General features: G+C 43.3%; 1 protein-coding gene across 1 annotated transcript in view; it reads left to right on the forward strand.

Moving 5' to 3' along the window:
* Nucleotides 1-24956, forward strand: part of ASPSCR1 (ASPSCR1 tether for SLC2A4, UBX domain containing) — a 64035-nt gene that overhangs the window by 13605 nt on the left and 25474 nt on the right. Inside the window, exons 4-8 of the mRNA XM_079967685.1 lie at nt 1193-1293; nt 13077-13134; nt 14167-14240; nt 15860-16277; nt 22405-22544. Of these exons, the coding sequence (XP_079823811.1) occupies nt 1193-1293; nt 13077-13134; nt 14167-14240; nt 15860-16277; nt 22405-22544 (791 nt within the window). The remainder of the gene's footprint in view (nt 1-1192; nt 1294-13076; nt 13135-14166; nt 14241-15859; nt 16278-22404; nt 22545-24956) is intronic.

Below are 24956 nucleotides of genomic sequence, written 5' to 3' on the forward strand. Positions count from 1 at the left end.
TCTTATTGTGTGTGCCTGCACACAAACTCCTATGGATATTGGGATATCTCTACAAGGATTTTTGTTATCCCACCCTAATGGTCTTTTGTCCTTAGTTGTGGATCGCTCTGATTATGCCAGTGTCTTCTTGTTTCTGACTTAACATAGTGAGACCTAGCTGTCTTTGCCCATGAAAAAGAAAACTTCAATAGCATATATTGTGTCTGCAGCCATGCCTAACTACTAAGCCAATAAAACTATCTGGCAAAACCAGATGCGAACACACACAAAAAACTGTTGGCAAAACATGCACATGCTTGCTGTTGTGACTACCTTTGATTTGAAATTATTTTATAGTAGAGTAGACATGCAAACTGGAGGAGCTCTTCAGTCTGCACAACCCTCTATGACAGTTACATACAAATGTTACTAGTCCAGTTTCTTAGCTACCCTAAGGAACTCTGTTTGTGATCCAGTCTTTTTATATCTCCCTGTTTTCTATGGAGCCAAGGAGGTAATTGCATATATGAAGAAACTCAAACACCTCTGATTATTGCTCATTTGAAGTATGTCAAAAGTCCAGCCACATCGTGTACACCAGCATTGACCCCAGGCGATGAAACTGATAGCCAAGTTCATATAACTTTCCATTCTGCACTCCTGCTGCAATTCTTTTCAGGACCAGTCAGGATGCAGTTGAACGCAGATGGGTCAAGATTAGGTATTGTAAACAGGCTGTATGGAATTAGGAACACTTCTAATCATAGAATGATAGAGTTCCTATGGAATAACTTGATTCTCTCCTTGATTCTCCCCTATGTTCTACTTTTCTGCACAGACGGCCATTGACAAATATCATCCCTCACTTGAAGTATGAAGTAGTGCAGTCCATGGACTCTGCAGTGTGGTTTTGTTCAAAATATAGTTCTGCCATCTAAGCCTTGTATGCATGTCTCTAGAGAGACAATAATGGAACTGCAATTTGATCCACATGATCTGTTTGGTTTTTTGGGTCACTGTATGTGCTGATATCTATTGGTCTGAAGCATTAGTCAAAATTCTGGATGGGGAGGTCAGGATACAGTTGGCCTGACATGACCCTGGATGGCTGACTTGCCACATGTGACCTTAAGCAACTTGTCAAATACTGTTCTGCCATTAGTTATTTGGGACATATATATTCTGTTCTAATTCCCTGGGTTCTACCTCCTAGGTACGGATTGTGCTGCAGCTGGATGATTGCTCTAGGCTCCAAGACACGTTTTGCTCCAGTCAGACCTTGTGGGATATTCTTAACCACTTTGCACAGACCAGGTGAGTGCAGACAGAGAGCGATGAGAGAGAAATGTTTCAGAAAGCTGAAGATGAAAAGCACAGACGGTTAAGATGTCATGAATGAATTGATTCTGTGCTGCTACTTGAATAAGGCTCCACTAATGAATACTTTTCAGATTAATGACTGTATGATTGTTATGCTTCATAGCTCTTTGTTCACTATTTGTTCACTAATGACAGTTGCTTTGGGCAGGACTAGGTTATACTGCAAATGGGATCACCTTTCATCATTGTCCTGGAACGTTGATTCATTCAGGGCAAAAACTGCTAGTTTCCTTTAAGGAAGCTGGAATCACTGCTTAAAAGCGGGGGTTCAGCAATGGAAGCAGTTGATAGCTCAGTCTGCATTTGAGGAGAATAATGCTGGCAAGAGAGTATTGGTTAAGTACTTTGCCATTTTCAGACTTCTTATCCTCTTTCCTGTTTCGTTTAGCTCCCAGCAGAAAGACGGGAAGATACGCCACTAGGTCCAAACTACTCATTACACACAAAGGCATGTAACTGCAGCCCAATGCCCTTTCTGTGAGTTAACAGATACTGTGGAAGGGTTCAGCTAAGAAGTGGTGAGGGAAGGGAGCAGCTAACCCTTTCCTACCTAACCTATCAGTTCCTTGCTTCAAATCACACACCCTCCGCCCATAGTGTTTAAAATGTAGCCGTCAGTTTTCATGCATTCAGAAGAACATACGAGTACTGAAAATTAGGTAGAGTGTGTGTGCACGCACATTCACACCCCCTACCCAGTTTAAGTCCTCATGTGTTCTTTTGAGCACTTGAAGAGGACTTGTGTCTTTGTCCAAACATACCGTTTTATATCTCATTAGAGTGCCTCTTTTATATCTCATTGAAGTGCCTATTTTCCTCTGCTTCTTCTTTGCTACCTCTTGCACACTTCCAAAGCAGCTTTTGATACACCCACACACCCTGTTAAGCCGTGTATGTGTGTGTGTTTTCTCCAGGGGTACTTCTTCACAGTCAGTTTATTGTGCCATTAACATGCATTTTGTATATCAATGACTGTACATTGTTCGCATGTCTGTGTGTGCCTGCCTCAGTATCCTTTGAACTGCCGCTTCAGACACAACATTTTTTATCTAGGATGATGTGATTTTTTTCACCAGGAGGGTACATTTGCTGCTGTTTTGGTTGCTCTATGAAATGTGGTTGCACAAGTGCCACGAACTATTGTGCTGTATGACTGGCGAGACAAACACAACTTCCTTTCTCTTCCCAACCCACCCCCAACACAGTGTTTTATTTCAGTCTTCAGTGGTGGTATGCTCCTGCTCTCCCCCCCCCCCCCATTTTTCATTTAAAAAATCATTTATATTCAAAAGTAATAAAACAATAGAAATGACATATTTAACAAAAAGAAAGCAAAGGAAAAGAGAAATTAAAACCCAGCCGTTCTTGTGTACATTTCACAAGTTGAGTAACAGTATCATCATGTTATTCATAGTTATATTTTTTAATGATCCCTTTTTTGTTTTTGTTTGTTAGAAGGGTTGTATTGTATGCAATCCCATATGCACAGATGGGATTGAAAGGGGATGTGTAAGAGAATTGTGCCATGGCTAGAACTTGATTGAGCACACTTTTGACTGTGCAGAGAAGTTCCAAGCATGCTTGCAGCTCATAGTGTTGACTGAATGGGCTTTTTCAAACCTTTGCTGAGTTATGGTTATAGTGGAGAAAGGCCTTGTTCTAACCGGAAGCAGTCTACACTTCCAATATAGCATCTCTGTATTAGAAAGCTTCTGTGAGGGTTTGCCTCCCTCTTGCTGCAGCCTACATTTAGTGCTTTCCTTCTTCCTGAAGAGGATTCAAGAACAAAAGGTGCTCTTTCAAACCAAAATGTCAAACGAATGATCTGTACTCCAAGACAATTTTGTTGCTTAACTTTGTTTCTTTTTTGTGGCATGGAAGGCTGAACTTCATAAATCGAGGGTGATTGCTACAAATTCTATTGGAGCGTCTTTCTCTCTCTCTCTCTCTCTCTCTCTCTCTCTCTCTCCCTCCCTCCCTCCCCCCCCCCACATCACATTCACTTATTAGGCAAATCCTCTAACACTTGGGAAGGGGCTCTCAGCCTCGTACGGTTTCTGTCATCTCTGCTTCTTGAATTCGTTCCAAGTTCTCTTTCTGATCCAATGGGAGCTCTTGGCTCCCTTTCTATTTAAAGGTCTTTTCCGTAGTCCACGTGCGGCGTCGTAGGATTGTGTAATTGGCGGTTGTTTCTTTCTGGCTCAGAAACCATTCCAACAATCATCTAAAGGAGTCATCGACCTACTGTCGTACCAGGACTTCTAAAGCTGAAATGATAGAACTACCAGGAAAGGGGTGGGTGGGCCAGCTTGGACTCTGGTATGAATAACAACAAGCAGATGAGTGCTATTTCTTTGCCAGCTAGTGGATTTGCAGTCTCTGTATTCCTGCCCATCCCCCCTCCCGCTCGACACATTGGAGACATTAACCTCACAAGTAATATTGTTTATGTCTATCTGCATTGTTGTGTGACTGCCACAGAGCACTCCTAATTTCAGACGTTTACAAAAGATATACCTGTTAGCCCTTTCTCCATGTGCTGGCTCACATCTAATGGCTTTATTGTACACAGTGCACACCACACCCTGTAGAAACCCCCAACTAGGGATTACCTCGGATCCACTTGGCAGTCTTCTTCTGTAGTTCAGCCCCTACTGATGGATCTGTGTAAAGATTGCTCTGTTTATTAAAGGTAAAGGGACCCCTGACCATTAGGTCCAGTCATGGCCGACTCTGGGGTTGTGGTACTCATCTCGCTTTATTGGCCGAGGGAGCCGGCGTACAGCTTCCGGATCATGTGGCCAGCATGACTAAGCCGCTTCTGGCGAACCAGAGCAGCGCACAGAAATGCCGTTTACCTTCCTGCTGGAGCGGTACCTATTTATCTACTTGCACTTTGACGTGCTTTTGAACTGCTAGGTTGGCAGGAGCAGGGGCCAAGCAACAGGAGCTCACCCCGTCGCGGGGATTCGAACCACCGACCTTCTGATCGGCAAGTCCTAGGCTCTGTGGTTTAACCCACCGCGCCACCCGCGTCCCATATTCTATTTATTGCCATACACAAATTCCCTCAGGCCTTACTTTGCTGACTCTTATTAGGAATTTACCTGATCATGCAAATGCTCAAAGTGTTGGAAGAGGGCAGGGGGGTGCATGCAAGCCCCGTCCTTAATATCTTCCTGTGCGTTGCCCCCCAGTCCCTGGGCTTCCCCATGTTTGTATGGAGAAGATCTGTAGGAAACCTCTGTTTGTGTTTGCTTGATTGTGTGTTTTTGTGAGTAGACTCCTTGCAATCAGGGAGCCTGTTTTATCAGAGGATTCTACTTGCCTTCACGCAAGCATGAGTAAAAGCCTCCTGCAGACCTTCTGCTCTCACTGCCAGGGAAGGTTGAGGACACCGCGGTGTACACTGGGGTGCTGGCGGTGGAGCTTGTAGAGTAGGCGTCAGTGTGTGAGACGAGAAGCAAAGTAGACTTGTTCCCGTCACGATAACCCATGATTTAGTGTGAACTCCAAATGCATCTTGACATGCAGAATTTGTCATGGATTATGCTATGATTATGAAATCTTTAAGCCGTCATCTCCCGTACTTTATCATGGGATATATACTTCTGTTTCCTGAATTAAAATTGAAAATGCAGCTAATTCTTAAAGCTGTTAGTGAGCACAAGAATAGCCACACTTGGAGGAGTTCCTGAGTTGTTGATCTGGGCCTTCTTCCTGGCCTCGTCTGACTTCAGGTAATTCTGCTATGTGTCTTCATCAGAAGTCACTTCACATGCAAAGACACAGTAAAACTAATCACCTTCAACAGAGGCTGATTGGAAGGAGGTGAGACTGGAGCAGTGAATTATAGAAAAGATGTAGCAGGTCGCCAGTTCTTTTGGTGAAAAGTTGGGCTCACAAAAGTCTTTCATTATTTAACTTGTGTGACATGCTGCCAGTTCTATGGCAGCACATCAGCGTGCCTCAGCACACAAAGCATGAGAGGTACTCCTCAAAGCTCTGAAATTGGGAAACTACCTTATACAGAGTCAGACCATCCAGATTACATTCTATTATATCTTCCATAGTTTCTGTGCTGTAGGGAAGTATTGTAGCTTCTATAGCTTTTTTATTTTTATTTTTACCCCCACTAGTGTTTAAAGCTTTTCAACTCTTGCTCTACAACTTTTATAGCACATCATATCTATCTTCCTAGAAACTTGTTTTGTCTATTGCATCTGTCGGGTCTCGATGCCACAAAACTGTTCATGTTTCAAAATATTTTTTCTTCCAGAGTTCTGTGACGTATAAGAAATTCACTGGAAGGGCAATACAAAACAAGAAGGGTTTGGTTCATTTAGTAGATTTCCCCCTGCTCTTGGTTTTGTGGCATGCTGTCATCTTATTTCATGAGCTAATGTTATTTTGAAGAACTCTGTGTATGGAAAATCCTACTTCAGTATCAATGATTTTGGGGGTCCTACTAGTTTTTTTTAATTTGTTGCTTGAATACTGAATTGATTCCAGGGCATCTGCTCAACTCTTGGGGAGGCTCTAACTGTATTTCAAAAGGCTGCACTTAATTTAATTTTTTTATTGGTTTTTTCCCCTAGCCTAATTTGTTTGGCTTCTGATCATAAAGCAGAATACAAGTTTACTCTGTTCATGCTGCTGGTGTCACATGTTGTTGCTGTCTTTTCTCTTTGGAAGCCTACTATTTACTTAAATTTATGTTCCCTCCTTTTGCCATAGGCATACGTTTCTTCTTCTGTCCCTTACAAGTGATCCCACTGAAGTTGGGAATCTGCTTGCTTATTTTGGAGGATTTATTGCACACTTCTTATTCCTGTTTCCTACTCTTAAAGTAGTCTGGAAGTTTCGTCTTCACACTGCTTCCTCTCCCTGCCCTACGTCCTCTCTCTCATGACCATTACATGAAGTGGCAGGATGTATATATTTATAAATTTTGGGTCTGGTGTTGCTTTCAGAGAATTTCGGAAGCTCTTAAAATTTGGAGAGTAGTGCTCGCTGCCCAATGATGTGGCTAGGCTGGTGCCACTACTTTGGTCCTTAAACTTGTTTAATAGAGAACTCTCTCTCTAAAAAGAAATGCAAGGAATACCAGTGAAACTCACCTTAAGAACTAAAATTGTGGTCTTACCTAGGGGCAGGGCCATGGCAGACTCTTTACATGAATAAGTGTCTTGGTGCCCTAGTGTATCCATTTAAAACAAACTAACAAATTTTGGGTACCATGATCCAGAGATCCTTGGAGAGCTGCTGCCAGTCTGAGTGAGTTAGATAGGCCACTGGTCTGACTTGGTCTTTGGCAGCTTCATATGTTTGCCCAATGAAACTATCAGCTTCTGAGATGAGTGCATACCCCTGAGCATGGCTTCTTGCTCTCTGCAATATCTTTGCTTGGTTTATCAGCTGGCATTTTTCTTTCTCTTTCGCAGACATTTGGCTTATTGTGGTTTAAGGTATGACAGTGCTGATGAAACATCTCTTTTGAAGATGAGAAGCACTAACAGAAGTTCTAATTATTATTAATTTCAGTCCACGACAGACAGCTGGGATATTCTGCCCTCCGGGATGGGAAGGCAGCCATTTGGATGGTATTCTGCTTTTAAAAAATTAGGAACACTAAAAAGCCATACGTGATCTGGCAGAGTAGTGAACTGAGCTGGTGATCTTCCTGGCTGCATTTGGTCGTTGTGTAAGTTGGGATGCTTCTGAGTTTTGTAAGCCATCTGGCTCAGTAGCTGTTTTAGCATGGATGCTGGTAGCCACAGCTGTTTGTCTAGCTGCTTGACCCTTCTGCATCCTCCTTGGGCAGCCCCATTTGGAGAGTTTTCTTGGAGTTCTGAAACTCTTCTTGGAGCACAAGGGGGATAAGTATGGTAAACCCACTGGAATTTCCCCCCAGGTCCCTTGTGTCCATTTCTGCTAATTAGGTCTGAAGAAGGTCTGGAAGCTATTGTGAACTGCTCCACCTCCTCCTCCTCCTCCTTCGGCATGCTCTAGTCCTTACACAAGATGTTTACAGGCCCTGTCAGATCCCTACATGAGGGAATCTAATCTGCCTGCTGTTCCCCTTCTGAAGAACAGCACATCAAAGAAATGGCAGCCTGTTTGATGTGTCTGCTTGCCTCAGAGAATGCACGTAATGGATTAGCAGCAGCTGGAGGAGGGGCCTGCTGGCTCCCAACTATTGCACACAATCTCATCTCTTGGGGCTATGTGTGTGTCATCTTTTGCAGAGGCTTGATCAGGGAGACACAGTCTTGGGATATTAATGCCCGGGCTATCCAGATTTAGAGGGGCGGCCCTTTTAGCTTGTCTATCAGATCCCTGCATTCCTGTGTAGCCTTGCATGTTAAACATGTCGGGAGGCATTCAGCAACATGCTGTTACAAATGTTCCATCAGGACATGCATTTCTGCTTGTCCAATGGAATAATCTCCCCTCTCTTCCTCTTCCCTGGGGGTTCCTCTGGGGGTTCTCCTGCCTCCCCCCCCCCCAGCGAATTGGGAAGGTGCGAGGGGAGAGGGGAAAAGCCTTGTAGTTCTAATGAAGGTCCTTGCATAGGCTTCCGCTAGCAGTGCCAGTTAACTGAATCCCAGCTTCAGACCTGACTTTTGCAGAGAACTGTCACCTGTACGCCATACTGCTCTTGTAGCTTTTTTTTGGGGGGGGGGGTCTGAGGAAGTGCCCACCATGTCTTTGGTATTCTGAACATATCATGTGGAAGTTAAGAAGAAAATAACAGGAAAGTGGAATAAGGCAACTTGAAAAGGAAGGACCTTAGTTTAGAATGCTTCCTTTGCAAGGTACGGTTCAGGGAAACAGAGTATGGAACATCAATCCAAAGAATGTTGGAAACCTGTTAGATAGAACTCCTGCTTTGGAAGCAAGAAATTATGTAGGAGACAAATCTGCTGTGGGATGTTTCTTGCCAGAAATCCTCAACGATGGCTAAACATTGGAATAGTTAGCAGTGACACAAGCAACTCCAAGGGTTCCACTAGCAGCAAGTTATTTAAAGCAACCTGAAGAAAATCTTATCCTTAGCTCACCTTTCTGATTTGCACTGCTTCTATAGAATGAAATGGATTATTACACAAATGTCATGCTCAGAGAGAAGGCTTTTTAGGAATCCTGCAGCTCCTCTTCTGTGCTCACAGGTTTGTCATTGGCAGGGTGCTCTTTTGAGCTTGACCTTGACATTTACTGTTAAGAACTGTTATTGTAGAACTGTCCTGAGTAAATTCCAGTTTCCAAAGCCTGTAGTTTAGGCATGTGTCATTCTTCTCCTTTTGCAAGAGCATAGCTTCACATCTGCCAACATAAAACATGTTCTGCATTGGAAATATTGGTTAGGTACCACTCAACCCTTAATGTTGGCATGACGCTTTTCCTGTTTCACCAAATGCAAACAGGAAATGGTTTTCTCCATTTGAGTGAACTGGGCTGCTGCACACTATTCTTCCCCCACTGCTGGAAAAAATTGTGGGTAGAATTATTTTGTTTTAACCACGTACAGTGGTGCCCCGCAAGACGAATGCCTCGCAAGACGGAAAACTCGCTAGACGAAAGAGTTTTCCGTTTTGGAGGTGCTTCGCAAAACGAATTTCCTATGGGCTTGCTTCGCAAGACGAAAATGTATTGCGAGTTCCTGCGGTTTCCCCCCCCCTTTCCCCCCTTTTTCTAAGCCGCTAAGCCGCTTATCCGCTAAGCCACTAAAAGCCGCTAAGCCGTCAATGGGCTTGCTTCGCAAGACGAAAAAACCGCTAGACGAAGAGACTCGCGGAACGGATTCTTTTCGTCTTGCGAGGCACCACTGTAGTTGAACGGAGGTGGAAGGTGGTGAGAGAGTTTGAAGAGACATCTCTACAAAGATTGGGAACTTCCTTATAAAGCCCATTTTTTTGTTGGATACTAATGGGAGTCTACAGTATGGTCCATTATGTGTCTTGTTGGCAGCTGCTGTCTTCTTGGAGAATGAACTATGGGTTATTATTTAGGACATTTGCCACATGACTATATAGGAGGTGTGAATCTAAGAAGGTGTGCTATTCTACTAATACCTGCCCACCCTTCCAAAAAGAAAACCTTCTTAAAATCCAGTCCCACTAGGCTTAAATCTTGTTGGTCCTTTCCTTTCAGCCTCTCAGTGCTAACCATTCATTTTGTGGTGCTGGTGAATGTAACATAGAATGCCTTTGAGGCACTCTTATTTTCCTGTCTCGACCAAGTATTTTTCTTTGGTGCCTGAAATCTCATAATTCTAAACTGAACTTGGGCACGACAGATTCTGATTCAGGAAAGAGCAACATTCCATCTTCCCTAGGCCTGATTCAGTCCTAAACAGGAATTGAATTGGAGTTTGGAATGAAGTCTTCTTGCTGGGTTTTGGATATACTTTTCTCTATTCCTTCTGTATAAATTTGTTAGCAGCAATAGCCTTCTTCCACAGGCAAGTATCCTGTAGGCAGGGGTGCAAAGCATATTCACAAATGTTGGGAGTACCTTTAGGCCTACTAATTTGCCTTAGCCTTTAGCTCTATCTACACCTTTTTTCTACAGTAGGGTTGCTAACCAACCGAACACACACAAACACACGGCCTTCCTTTCAATATCAGTTGCTACCGCACACAGAACTCAACAAATGAATATTTTAATAATATTTATTTAGAACATTTATTAGCCACTCAGTCAGCTATGTCTTCTGGTGGTTCACACAGAGTTAAGACAATAAACACTTACATATTAATTAAAATATTAAAGAAAATAGTTTCTTCCCTAAAAAACAGAACAAACACCAAAACATCATTTAAAACCTAAGCAGAAGTAATCTGGTCCAATGTCAAAAAAATGAACTTGTAAAATGCCTGGGAGAATAAAAAGGTGTTCAGTTTATGCTGAAAGGACTTTAATATAGGTACCACCAGGCAAGCCTCAATGAGTAGAGAATTTAATATTCAGGGTACTACCACCACAAATCAAAAAGTTTAAGGAAAAAATTAGAAAAACCTAGAATTGAACAAAGCCTTAACGGGATGCCGGCTACAAACCTCGTTTCACTGAACTATTCCGTTTCCTCAGAAGGAGATAGAGAAATCATAAACCTTAAATGATTCTAAACAAACTCAAGAACAGGGCTGAAACGCTCCTTTGGTCTAGATGTTACTGCTGAGTCGCAGAAGCGCCACTCTAGTTGCGGACTTTTCAGGGTGCGAACGGCACCCCGGAACGGATCATGTCCACAACTAGAGGTACCACTGTACCCATAGCCACAGCCATACGCCCCTATTTGAACAATAAAAAATCCAGATTATGAAACCACCAGATTCACTAAAATGCACCCAGACATCAGCGTAACATTCTCCAACACTACCGTAGTGCCTGCTGCAATGTCCTTCCTCCATTCTGCGTCCTTGGTGTCTCCTTCCGTCTTTCTCTTTCCTTTCCATTCTCCTCTTCCTGCCTCCCCTATTTTTGTACATTTCTTTCTTTGGCCCTTTCATTTCCTAAGGGAAACGTAAACTGCACTGTGGCAGCCATAGAGTGGTTTCAACTAGCTCCTCCCTCTTTGCAAAAACTGAGGGAAGTTATCTAGAGGAGACTTGTGTGTAGGCACACAGCTGACCTCTGAAGCTCAGCCTTACAAGTTTTCTTTCTTTCTTTTTTTTTTGTATATAATTTTTATTAGTTTTATTTTCTAACAACAAGTATCAAAATCATTTCCAAACAATCATTCTACATTCTCCCCCCCCCCCTCCTTCCCGTTGACTTCCTTCAGCTTCCCCTTCTGGCTTGTTACATTAAATGATACAATCTGCTATTCCTTATCTGTCAAAATGTTATTACAATGTTATTCCTCATGCATTTTGTTAAGTAAAGTTGTGAATGTTTATTCAAATCCTGCTATCAAGTCCATTTCTTTCAGTTGTTTCTTCATATAGTTTATGAAAGGTTCCCATTCTTTTTCTAAATCACTATTGTCTTTTTCATGTAGCTTTTCCATTAGTTTTGCTAATTCCATGTAGTTCATCAATTTTTCCTGCCATTGTGCTTTCGAAGGTATTTCTCCAGTCTTCCAGTTTTGTGCTATTAGGATTCTTGCCGCTGCTGTCGCGTACATGAATATTTTCCATTTCTCTTTTGGCAGTCCTTGATCAGAAAAACCTAGTAAAAACGCTTCTGGGTTTTTTAACAAACGTCATTTTTTCAGTTCGTTATGTATCATCTCCCAATTTTTTTGGATAATACTACATTCCCACCACATATGATAAAAGGCACCCTCCTTATTTTGGATTTGGAGGAGTTTGGATTTGATATCCCACTTTATCACTACCCTAAGGAGTCTCAAAGCGGCTAACATTCTCCTTTCCCTTCCTCCCCCACAACAAACACTCTGTGAGGTGAGTGGGGCTGAGAGACTTCAGAAAAGTGTGACTACCCAAGGTCACCCAGCAGCTGCATGTGGAGGAGCGGGGACGCGAACCCGGTTCACCAGATTACGAGTCTACCGCTCTTAACCACTACACCACACTGGCTCTCTTGTGTGCAGGGCCACTCACCAGGTGGTCACTTGATGCCACTATGCAATCGGATAAGGACCCAACTTCAAAGAAAAGGATCGGGAGAGTACTCCACAGTGCGCTACCATTTCTTTTTTTCTTTCTGGCTTGAACTCAAGTGGGGCTGCAAAGGAAGATCCCCGCCGAGAGCAGGGTTTGCAGACACCATCAGTCAGCTGCAAGCTCCGCTTTCAGTAGAGGTCAGCTCGACTTGAGTTGAGCGAATCCCAGTGTGACTTGCATTGTGCACCAAATTTAAAAGGCACTGAATACAAGTCCCATTTGCCAGGGAACATTAGGCAGTGCACATGAAGGCTCCCAATGGTTCCTCTGCAGCCAAGTCTTTGCCTGTCCAGCACCTGATGTCAGGTGTGTGGCCCGGGGAAACTGTCTTTTGGGTCAGATTAGGACGCGGGTGGCGCTGTGGGTTAAACCACAGAGCCTAGGACTTGCCGATCAGAAGGTCGGTGGTTCAAATCCCCGCGACGGGTTGAGCTCCCGTTGCTCGGTTCCTGCTCCTGCCAACCTAGCAGTTCGAAAGCACGTCAAAGTACAAGTAGATAAATAGGTACCGCTCTGGTGGGAAGGTAAACAGCGTTTCCGTGTGCTGCTCTGGTTCACCAGAAACGGCTTAGTCATGCTGGCCACATGACCCAGAAGCTGTACACTGGCTCCCTCGGCCAATAAAGTGAGATGAGCGCCGCAACCCCAAAGTCGGTCAAGGACCTAATGGTCAAGGGACCTTTACTTTTAAGACTCAACACTTGAAGACCAACCTGAATTGGACTTTTTTGCAAGCTGAGTCAGGCTGTGTGCTGTGCTTTAATATTCATTCCCTGATGCTGTGTAGTACAGTTGGTTTCAGTATGACTCTTTTTCTGAAGCAAACCTCCCACCCCCCCCCCCAAAAAAAAAGCTTGAGAGAAAATAGCAGTTTGCAAATTGAGCGTTAATATTGATAGATGTAGACTGGGCTTGGAATATCCACATCCATAGGATATTTGGATTGGGACAGACTTGGAAAATCTCACAAGATATATATCTAGATATATTGGATTTGGGTCAGACAGGTTGCTTTTCCAATGGGCATGAAGCCAGCATAGAATGATCTTAATAGGGCATGCCTGCTTTCCCTTTCCCTTGCAGGGTATACGTGGAGCAGCCCTGTGAGACCTCCCCCGTCTGTATTTACATGCGAGATGAGGTAAGTCAACAAACCCTCTTCTCAGCCATCCCCCTTCATCTGCCACTGAAAATAACAAAATATACCCTGCACAGCTTTCCAGCCTGGAAAATGTGTTCCATCTCTGGGCTTGCTGAAGAAGGGAGATGGAAGAGCTTTGGTCTCTTCAAAGCTTGACGTGTTTGTGTGGGGGAGAAAAAAAAAACCTCTGCTGGAACATAATCACGGGTCGCTCGGCACAAGCCTCTGAGCCCATAAAACATTCTCAATGACCTGTCTGTGTGTTTTTTTAAGTTCTTTTAAAGCTCAAGAGTCACAACAGTGGTTTCATTTTAATAAATATTTGCTTTTTCCATGTTTTGATCTCTGCAGCATTTTTGTTTTTGTTTAATACTTTATATGTCAGCATTCTGGAGGCTCCCCCTCCCCCAAATAAATAAACAATATCCCTCCCCTGGGTCTGCATAGATCACCCGTATGCTGAGACTAAGAGGTGATTGACATTGATTCTGCCATCTTGCAAGGGCACAGGGTGGTTGTTTGCCCTTGCAGGGTGGGTGGCGGAGGCAGTTTATTGTTTCTGAGCTTCCTTCTGGATGAGAAGTTGCCCCCTTGAACATGAATTTGGGAAGTTGTTTAATACCAAGCCAGAAAAGTAGTTCATTCAACCCAGATTTGTCTACTCTGACTGGCAGTGGCACCTGCCTTTCTGAATCTTATGACCCAAGAATCCTTTCTTTCAAGGGTAGGAAACCTGTGGCCCTCCAGATGTTGCTGCACTCCCATCATCTCTATCGGCCATGCTGGCTGGGGCAACATCTGGTCATGGGTTCCCCATCCTTCTTCAATTGGAGATGCCAAGAACTGGACATGGGACCTTTTATGCCGGCAAAGCTTCCCTGACTCCAGGCTCAACACATTTAAAATAGCATAAAGCTGCTTACAAGTATGACAGAGTACATGAGGTAGCCCTCAAATTATTCCTTGGTGTCAGTTCTGAGCGTTGAGCCTCTGCATAACTGAGAAGTGTGTCTGCCTTCATCTCTTTTGCAGGTAACTGGGAAAACTGCTTTGGAGAAGACAAGTCTGAAGTCACTTGGTCTGACAGGAGGCAATGCTATCATCAGGTTGGGAGAAAGAACAAATTGTCTTCCCTATTAGTGCACTTTGCTTCCCTCTTTATTTTTTATTTTTTTGCATAAGGGATGCATTTAAGGAAATGTCCAGAGACCAATATTTGTGGTCCTTGATAATTATTGGATTTTCCTTTTTAGGAAACAGCTGCTTAGATATACTTTCTGTAGCTGCAGCTGCTGCCACTTACCCCCCAATTTTGCTGGGAGGAATTTCTTCATAATGGCTTGTCTGCTTCACTCAGGAGGAAGCACTGTGAAACTCTGAGCAGAACCCTTAACTGCTTCTAGCAGACCATATATCCATTTTTTGCAGCATTCCAGCTGACTGGAAAAGTTTGCCTTCACTGGTTCCAGAATACATTCTCCTGCACCAGGAAATTGGTCACCTGGTGCCCTCCAGATGTGGTCGAGCTCCAATTCCCATCAGCCCCAGCCAGCAGTGCCAGTGGTCAGGGATGGTGGGAGATGTGGTCTCTAAAACGTCTGGTTCCCGATCCTTGACTTATCCATCCCTCCCTATAAATATAGATAAGCAAGAGAGGACTAGCTTCACATGAGATGAGATTGGTAAGGATGTGGGGCAGGGCTTTCTTAACACCAGTAGCCATATTGTACATCCCCATGAGTTTTTCCTGGCTCTCTTGCTTTTTTCCTTTTGCCGGCAGTGAAAAACTTAGTCTTCCCATCTTGCTGATTGCTGATGTACTTTTTAACATGAATCTGAAGTTGTTCATTTTGAGTTTGCTGTCTTTTAGCTCTTAAAACATACAACACTGACTATTTGTGAACCCTGAAATAACTAATTTGGGGGGTTAGTGGTGGCGGCGGCATTTCTGCCTCTTCCATGCAGCTTCAGGTGTTGGAGAATGCAACATCTGAGTATCTGAAATTAAAATTTCAGGCATGATACTCAAACCCTTGATTAGGTCTTCCAGTATTTACCTTAGTCACACACCCCTTAGCCTGGGACATGTGGCGTTGCTCCTTTCACATTATCTTTCCAAGAGCTACTTCATCATTAAAGGAAAAGACTGATTCTAGCTTTCCTGCAGTGGGCTGACCACATAGTTTCTGTAGGGGAGTGATATTTTTCCTGTGTATGTCTGTACATACTTATGTCTCCTGACCTACTTTCTGGACTGCATGATAGGGATACTCTTGTTAATTAATAAATCTGTATGTTGTGATTTGTATTCTGTTAGTTCAGGTCACTTTTATTAGCCGTAAGCTCTGACTTGTTTTCTTCTTTGTCCATTATGCAACTGATCAAAATGGTGGGATAGTGGGTAGGACTGGTCTCTTTTCCTATAAGAGGCGCAGTGAACTTGGATTGTGATCTGCAACTTGTTAACTTACTCCTGCTTGTCTTATCGTCCCAAAATTGGAGCCCCCGGGACAAAATGCCCACTTTTGTTCATGTAAAGAGTGGCATTTATTTTTAGGCATTGCTTCTGTGGCGTGTTGTGTGCCCAGATTTTTCGAAGTTGTTGTTTGTTCCTTTCTTGAGGAAATGACTTGGGAAACTTGTTTAGCCTGAGCTGTTTGTGAATAAGAAAAAAATCAACATTTCCACTGTCAGCGACTGCTTCACTCTTTCCCTTTATGTCTAGGGTGGTCAAAAAGAAGTCCACCACCTCTGGCCACGCAGAAGCTGGAAGTGGTGAATATCCTTCTGAAGATCTGACAGCAAGGTCACCTTCCAGCGAAGAGCCAGGGGGTCTGCCTGTGCCACATACAGCTGCCTCCCCAGCAACTTCAACCTGCAGCGATGAGGCTGTGTTTGCCAGCAATAGCACCGATAAGCAGGACAGGAGTGCAGAATCTCAGAGCAGCTCAGTGACCTGCCATTCTCCTTCGGTGCCTTCCCCATTTGTCCCTTTTGTAGGTGGTGGCCAACGTCTGAGTGGTGGCTCTTCTGTATTGGATGTGCCATCGCCAAGCTTATCAACATCTCTGTCCAGTCCTGGAGGGCCTTCCAAGCCAAAGAAGCTAAAAAACAGTCCAGAAAAGCTAAAGGAACAAAAAGAGGTAGAGGTTTGGCTTTCTTACAGTGTTCTGGGGAGGCGGGATTTTCTTTGCTTGTCCCCCTTTAGCACTGGCTTTTGAAGAGATGGAGGAAGCTTGTTAGAGTTCCACTCCCATAATCCTACAGTAAACCTCTGGCCTACAACCTCTGATGTTGATGAACATCACATAGTTCGGGCAGAGTTTGATCTTCGGCCTGCTTGACCTGATGTATTAAGAGTCAAAGTGGAATAAGTTGGTGGGAAAGCGGGAATTTATAGCCCTTATCTGGTGCATTTGAAATCCAAGTTGTTAGGAACCAGTGAAGTTAGGTGAAAGTGACAGGGCTGAGTCAAAAGTGCAGCACAGATCTTAGGGATTTGCTGTGCAGACTGAAGGATTAAGCACAGAAACTGAACTGTACATTCACAACCAGTGGCAGAAGACTATGAAGCTAGTTGCACTCTTCTGCTGAAATTGGAATGGATCTTGATTTACTAAAGCTTCCTCTGGTGTTGTCTCCTGTTCTCTGAATGGATTCCATAGTTGAGAGGTTCTTTGACTTCCTTAACTCAGCAGGACTTCTGCTTCTTCACAGCTTTTCTAGCATCCGAATGCATCAGGAGGGGGAAATAACCCTGAGATCTTATTGGGGTTGTCCTCCAGAAATGAGAGTCGAGTTGCAGCAACTGCTGTTATCCTCTGGTTTACTATAGTTTAATTGACTTTGCTATATTTTTCTTCTGACACCTTCCTGTTGTGGAATTCCTGAAGTTTTGGTCTCTTGTGACCTTTTTGACTGAGCTAGCCAAGAGAAATGAGTAAAGAAAATAATTAGGGACAGTAAGTGAAACACCAATCCAGTAAGTGAAATTGAGCCAATCCTTCCCCCTGCCCCAGTCTAGGCATATCTTTCTGATGTGCTTGGGATATGATTTGCCCTCGGTCTTTTCCCCTGTGTAGCTTCTGATACAGAAAGCAAACGTTTCCCTGGCAAGGTGATGCATACCTATGAGCACTCATAACTGTGTGGTCCTTTGTGACCTCTGGTTCTTGAGTGTGTCACTGAATGCTGCCCTACCTTGCTGGCATCCGGGACTAGAAAAGGACCATGATTTAATTCTTGAGGATGCAGCTGAAGGGTTGGCTGGTTTTGTTCAATTCTGATACTTGGATTGAGGCCAGCCTTAACTCTTCTTACATGGTTTTGCCTGTAGCTAAGGAAACCTCCTGTTCAACAACCTAGACACCCTTGACAAACTTGTGTAATGGTACGTTTTTAGAGGAAATTCTTAGTTTACAAAGCAACATTCTGCAATCAGATGCTTGGTGTCCTTATATTCCCATAAGCAAAATAAGAACAACTTTGTAAGCGCGTAATATTTGAACAGATTCAACATAAATAGGAATGTTAAGTTAATTCCGCCCCCCCATACAGCTCGAGTAATGATTACGTGTTAGGCAAAACTTGCCATTAAAAATGCACAAAATGGATGGCTGCCAAAGACCTGAGGTCCTTATATTCATGTGACAACAAATCTGTGGGTCACCATGCATACCAAGTAAATTGGACTTGTGGATCAACATGCCAAAAAGGTTGGAAAGCAGGGCCAATGGAGCGGTGTCTCGGGAGCAGCTGCAGGTTCTGTTGGAGGCTTCCCTCCCTCATGCTAAACAGCGTGCGACTCTGACGGCTGCTTTCAGGCCCTTTGATCTCGGGTGCCTTTGCCGCTGATTGATTACGTTGCGCTCCCTCCTCCATTCCTTCCATTCCCTTGCCTTGCTCTCATCAGCAGCTCCAGAATGGGGCTGGCCGCATGGCATCTGCTTTTTGTCCCTTTTCAGTCCAGAGGGGGAAGAAGAAAAAAACCCCAAAACAAAACAAATTATTTTTAAACATCAAAGGTCCATTTTAGCAAAAGAATCTTCCCATTAATGTTGTGCCTGTGTGTGGTTTTTTGGATTTGATGGAAGAGGCTGGATAAAATCTGTGCCGGCGTCCCTCCACTTCTGGGCTGGGGATGGTTTACAGACCAGCCATACTTTGATGTCAAAACATTAATTATTAGAAGGTAGCTTAGCTCCAAATTCCCCTAGAGATCAGAGACTTCTGCAGTGTGGGAGAGGAGCTGGTTTTGCCCCACCACCTTGCTTTAACGTCACAGCAATCCCTGCCACCCTTTTGACTGTGGACCGCAGTAATACGTAGGAGTGTAAAGGGTAGGTTTGAGTGACAAGGCCAAAGCACTGGGCAAATGGATGGCCTGTAATACTGTTGGCAAAGGATCTCTTGAGAGTTTTGGTTTGGAAATGCGTACTGAAGAGAGTGGACGTGGGCTAGTAATTTCGCATTTATTACTCCCTTAAGTGCTTTTTGCAGCGGTTTCCAGAATTGAAGAATCATCTCAGGCAAAAGGACCACTGAAGAACTTTTGTCATGCAACCTGCATGCGAGCATCATAGCTAGTTCTTGACATCCTTCTCTGAAGGCTATGATCAGACCATGCAGCCCCTCCAGGCATTGACTGATGATGGTGTTGAGAGTTGTGGTGCTGCCCATCAGCCCCTCTGTTACAACTGTACACCCGAAGCTGAAAGTTGACGCGGTAAATTACATCATATTGAAGATCTACTGGAAGAGCTTGGTATTCAAAAAGTCCTGTTCCCTTTGTCTCCATTTTTGGCAGCCCTCCCTAGCCACACTGGAAGTTGCCAATGTCCTGGGTTTGTTTAATAGTCTGTAGAGAGGAATGTGTTGCATTGTTTCTGTCCTCAAGTCAATTACTTGTTTCTAGACAGAGCCCTTCTGGGATTTGCTTCAGCTATTGAGCAGTCAGTGCTGCTGAGAGAAGAGACAAATGTTGACAGTTCAGATTATGGAAGAATTTTATACCAAGCAAGTTGTATTGAGTTGGTGGGAAAGACCTGAAGATCTTAAAGCAGGCATAGAGAACCTCTGGCCTGCAGACCTAATCTGACCCACCAGCCCCCAGTGCTCTCCCTACACGCCCCCCCCCCAGTTGTTCTGTTCTGCCGAGAGCTGGCAAGGCCAGGAAAAGAGCAAAAATGTGTCTCCCAGGGAATCATCAGACTTTGTTTCATGCTTCCATGGGAGAATGATATTGGAGTGATGGAGAAGTTAGTGTGCCAGGCTTAAAGAGTTCTTCCATCTTGAAGTAGAGCATAAAAGCACAGCTTTAAATGGGCATTAAAGGATGGAAGAAGAACTGTGGTAAGAGGGATGTGACACTTGTGAAATGTCCCATTATATTATCCCAAATGAACCTTGACTTTAAGCCTGCCTTTTAAACCTTGGGTACCCAGATGTTGTTGGACTAAAACTCCCAACATTCCTAGCTAGCAGGACCAGTAGTTAGGGATGATAGGAGTTGTAGTCCAACAACTTCTGGAGACCTAAGTGGTTGAGAGAGGCTGCTGTACCTTGTGTGATCCTGTAATAGGTGCAATAGTTTGGTGCTCTCGGATTAAACCAGGAATTTCCGCCAGTATGCTAGCTGGCTCTTGATTCTGGGCTCTCTTCTTCACATAGGGAATCTGTGGTGTGGGAGTTAATTTTTCCTCCAGACTTTGCTAGGAGTAGTAGCTGTCTTTGCCACACAAACACACACCAGTTTTTGATTGGATCTTTCCAGTGTAGAGGTTAGAGGTGTGGAAATAGGACCGTAGGTTTTAGATGGGGTGTCAAAGGACCCTTTTACATCACTCTATAGTAAATTGCTCCTAGCGGCTGTCCCAGACTGTCAGCACAAGGCGGTTGCTTATCCATTCTGCTTCTTCTGCCAGTCCCTAAACAGCCAGCGTAAGGCGACAGTAGTCTTTGAAGGAGGACAGATTGGCAGCTCACGGGTACTTCTTGTGCTTTCTGCCCAGAGAAAGCTACAATCAGGCTCCTTCACCCTCTAGTTAGACCTAACTCTCTTCAACTTTCTAAAAGTAGCTGAGGGTCCCACCCACGCAACCTCACTCTTTTAACTTCCCAAATTACCCTCTGGTGCCCACAAATAGAGAAAATCTTGCCTTGTAATTTGTGTTGTCTCTACTGACAATTGAGAGAGACTCCTTCTATTCCCAGAGGGCTTGTTCGGGGTGGGAGGGGTGGTGGTGATGCTGCAGAGAAGTGAGAATAAGATAGGACAGTAGATGGCCAGGGATGTGTGGGTGGGAAAGAGGGCACAGACAGGGATGTGCTAGAGACATTAAGCGTGGGGGGTATGGGTGATTATAAATAGGAACGTCCCAAGTTCACGGAGTCTGGGGCCAGGCTAAGCAGATCATTGATGGTCAAGGATGCTGGTCTTCAAAGCAGCCTATTAACAATACAGACCAAGTGGTGCCATCATTTTTTAGCTCTGGATTTACAGAGTGTCAGCCAGTAGCTCTGCAGTGCAGCACCTTCTCTTTTCTGTCAGCACTAGCAGGACTGTTTGCCAACTGAATGGAATCTTATGCATGCATGGAGGGGAAACTGAAAAGAGAGACTATATCAGCAGTGGCAACAGAGCCTCTTCCCCTCCATCCTTCACCAACTTTCCTGTTTACATCTCTGATCTGTAGTAATTCTGATGTAGATTGGTACTTGCAGATGCAGGTTATTCCAGTGTGTGGGGTGCAGCTGATAACCAGCTCCCACAAGCCCCAAGTCTTTCTGCTTCCAGTCGAACATATAGCGTGGTATCAATGTCAAGCTCACTGTTCGGTAGTTGCATAGCCTTGATGCTTCTGCTCTATATAATCTGCTATAAGCCACCAGTGCTGGGTTCAATGAAATCTGTCTCTTGTTCATGCTTGTCACTTCTGCATAACTATTTCCGAGTTCCTTCAGTCTCCCCAAAACTGATGGAGGCTTTCCATAGCAATCTTGACTGAATCAGTTCTCCATGGGCAACATACCTGATGTGGACAAGGAGGAGTGGCAGCAGCTTTCAGGCTATAAAGCATGCAGAGATTGCTACTTAACAGACTAATTCTGAAGCTCAGAAGGGCACATTTTGTATCATCTCTGATTTTCACAGTGGAGGATCACTTGCTTGTAAACCATCCCAATCAACAGCAGAACCTGCTTGATTGTGCAAACCTGTTGCATGAGAAAGCTCAGTTAGAAGCCTTCTTTTTTCAGTGTGCAAGCTGTGCACATTTGAGGAGATTTTGGCATTGTATTCAAGCGAGAATTCTGAGGTGGTGCACTTCCATGTGTTCTGTGCCTTGTGCCCTTATTTAAGCTTATATTATTGTGTGTCAACTAAGAAGGTTTGCCCAATCCCATTTTCACATGTTGGTCCTATTGTCGTGCGGATTTTTAAAACTGATTGCATTTAAATAATAATTTGGGGAAAATGAAATCAAATAAATTTTAATTTTTTTAAAATTACATAGATTCAGCTGTACTATTTATGAGACCTTTCTTTCTTTCTTTCTTTCTTTCTTTCTTTCTTTCTTTCTTTCTTTCTTTCTTATGGCTCCTAGCAGCTTTAGTTCAAAGCACAGCTGCTCTGCTGCCCTGGGTAAAAATGCTTTAAAATGCTGCAGAAAGAGGCTTTTTGCCCACTGCTTCCTGTGTAATTGTGTAGGCACAAAGGGACCTTGTACAGTAAAAAAGATGGCTACCCCAACAGCACATGGAGGCATCCATATTTTTTTCCATACAATGTCCCTTTGTTTGTTCCTTTGTGTGCAACCACTTACCGCAACATTTTAAAAGCACCTTTACCCGGTGCTGTTCTTTGAAGCTGTTCTTAGCGGCTTCGCAGTGGGAAGGAAGGAAGGAAAGCAGTCTTCAGACCATCTTGTAAGTGGAATGAGTGAACTGTGTTTCAGAAAGGTTTGCACATCTACAGGTACAGGAGTACTTGTTTATGGGGTATGAACCAGGGAACTAACCTCACATTGCAGAGCAGATAAAATCCTTCTCCATTTCTATTTTAAGACCAGGAAAGAGATTCACACGGGGAATGATTAAGCTGAAAGTTACTGTAATTCTGAAGCCTTTTTGTAGTTAAACGAACAAATGCTTTTGGGCAGGATTTTCTGGACACCCCCAAAAAGCACAATTTTACATATGTAAATGTGCTCAGCTGATTCCATGCCTTCTTGGATCCAGTCATCTGAACTCCAGTTCCTATGTTCTTTACAGCATCTGGAGCGAGAGCCAATTTTGTGCCATCCAGATCTACAGAAGCCACTGGATTTTGGCTCACAAGAACTTCCAGATGAGTTCTTTGAGGTGACTGTAGATGATGTGAGGAAACGTTTGTCTCAGCTCCAGAATGAGAGGTAAGTTTCTTTTTCATTAGTGATGCAGTCACTCCATCTGTAGTATGTTGTGGCTGGCCACTGACAATAACGGAATTTTCACCCTCTGTATTTTCTACATTTCACTTCCTTCTGACCTTACAATTTATAGTTCTCTCCACCATATGTGTGTGTATATTCCTATAATTTAGGATTATACTTCAGGTATCTGGTGAAGTGGACTATAGCCCATAAAAGCTTATGGCATAATACATTTGCTAATCTTTAAGTGGCCACAAGTGTCTTTCATATTTTTCCTGCAATGGACTAACACAGCTAATTCCACCTATAGGCTGTTTCACAATCTTGCTGACACAAAGCATATCACAGTATAGGTCTGCATTGGCCTAATATCTGGGAGAATCACATGCTGTTATAGTGTCACCCATGTTCTTTGAGATTTTGAATCTTTCTCATAGTTTCCCACATAATCAAGTACGTTCACCTGTCCCAGATGGTGTTTTAATATATTTCCCTAAGAGCTCAGGAAATTAGCATAAAATTAGACACCACTCAGCATGATGCTTAGAAGAATTAAAGTACAATATTCTGAATTTAGTGGGTGTACTCCCAAGTTAGTGTGAAGCTGTAATATGATAAATAAACTATTTCATTGAAATTGGATAGGGAAGGGTTTTTTGTTTCTTTGCTCAAATTACAGGCATGGGAAATGTGTCTTCTAAGCGAAAGGGGGGAAACATTAATTTCTTTGTGAGTGCTGAGATCAGGTTGTAGTAGTTATTCCAGGCATACACCTCTGTTCTAAGGAGCTGACAAATACAGTTGCCTCCTGCAAGGCTGAAGGTTTATCTAGGCTGCTATTTTCCTAGTTGATGTTTCAATTTCGTAAGCCTTATTTCTTTCCAGTACCTCTAGCCAGTGTGTCTAGGTCACAGAGTTGTTTAGAAATTCTTGATACACTTTATGTCATCTACTAGATGCCTCTGTTATAAACACTGGAAAAAAGATAGACGACTGGACAGCAAAGCTCATGATTTCTTTGTTTATATATTGGCAATCCCATTTAGTTCCCTTTGATCACAATGCAAGTCATCAGGTGCTAAGCCAAAAAGCAAATCCATGTCAGAATTCTGTTTCCTCTCATTTTTACACTGTGGCAATATTTTCCAGTTTAAAACTGAAATTTTCATCTGCTGTGGCAATGAAATGGGATTACACAAGACACAGGAAGAAAGGAGATTACACCAATTGTGGATCAGGCAATATAAACGAGAGGAGGGATGAGCCCGGTGCCAGCTTATTTTTGTGTTCTTCCACAAACTTCTAGGGTGACCTAGTTGGATTCTACATTTCCCCATTCCTTGACAGTTGCCTTGCCACTCCTGAATAATATTTGGGATAAACATGAGCGTGTGTAGTTGTCACATTACTCATATACTCCCCAATACTGTTACATATTTATAACATAGGCTGTCATTAGATCTCACTGATACTGTACTTGGATTTTGGAAGGAAAAAACTAAATCTGAAGACAAGGAGGTAAACTTTATTGACCATTGCAAAGATAACAGATTGCCCCATTTTAGAAATTGGAACAAAGCCTGCATGTGAATTGGTCTTTACACAGAGTGTGCAACAATGGGGGGGGGGGTCACAAAGCAGACAAATGGTGTTAACACAAGTGAAGGTAGTCTGGATTGTGATACTTTTCAATACATGTTTTTCATGATTCTCCCCCCCCAAAAAAAACAACAACAACAAACTTTTAGATGGAAGGACTAATGCACAAATGAAAGGATTAGCTTGATCTTTCCGTAAGCTTGTGAATATTTGTATGGTTTCACTGGAGGTTTTTCTTTGCAGCTTTGCAAAGTTTTTTTTAAAAAAAATAGTTGAAGAAAGTGAAGGAGTAAAGTAATTTAAATGAAAAGTGCTGTGTCATTTCTTAAAGTAAACAATTAAACTGTGGAGCTGTGAAATCTGTGGAAGAACACCTCTGAGCTGTATCTGCCGTTTTGTTTTTAAACTTCTCTGATTACAGTATATCCTTTACCGCTCATCAGTCTTGGTGAATCAACATTTTGAATTAAATGTCAAATGAATCAAACTTCCCTCTTTAACTTCCAGTCATTCCTTTGGTATTGTGGTATGGCATTTGTTGCACCATAGGGAAGGCTGAATTGAGCTTTCTGTTTAAGGCTGAAGCTTCTTGAAGACTGTACAGTCTGTCCCTGCACCTCCCCATGATTTTAGAATAGTTGGAAATTGCACAGGGGGTACCTGTGTGAGGAGTTTTCAAAATATGAGCACACATATTGCATAGTTTCAGTTTATATGCTTGTCACAACTTCTTTTCTACACCACAAGGGGGAAATCTGGCAAGGCTGTTACCAGCAGACTTTTCCCCAAACTAAGTAAAAATTACAAAATGCA

The sequence above is a fragment of the Podarcis cretensis genome (assembly GCF_951804945.1).
Source record: "Podarcis cretensis genome assembly, chromosome: 2".
NCBI classification, from domain to species: Eukaryota; Metazoa; Chordata; class Lepidosauria; order Squamata; family Lacertidae; genus Podarcis; species Podarcis cretensis.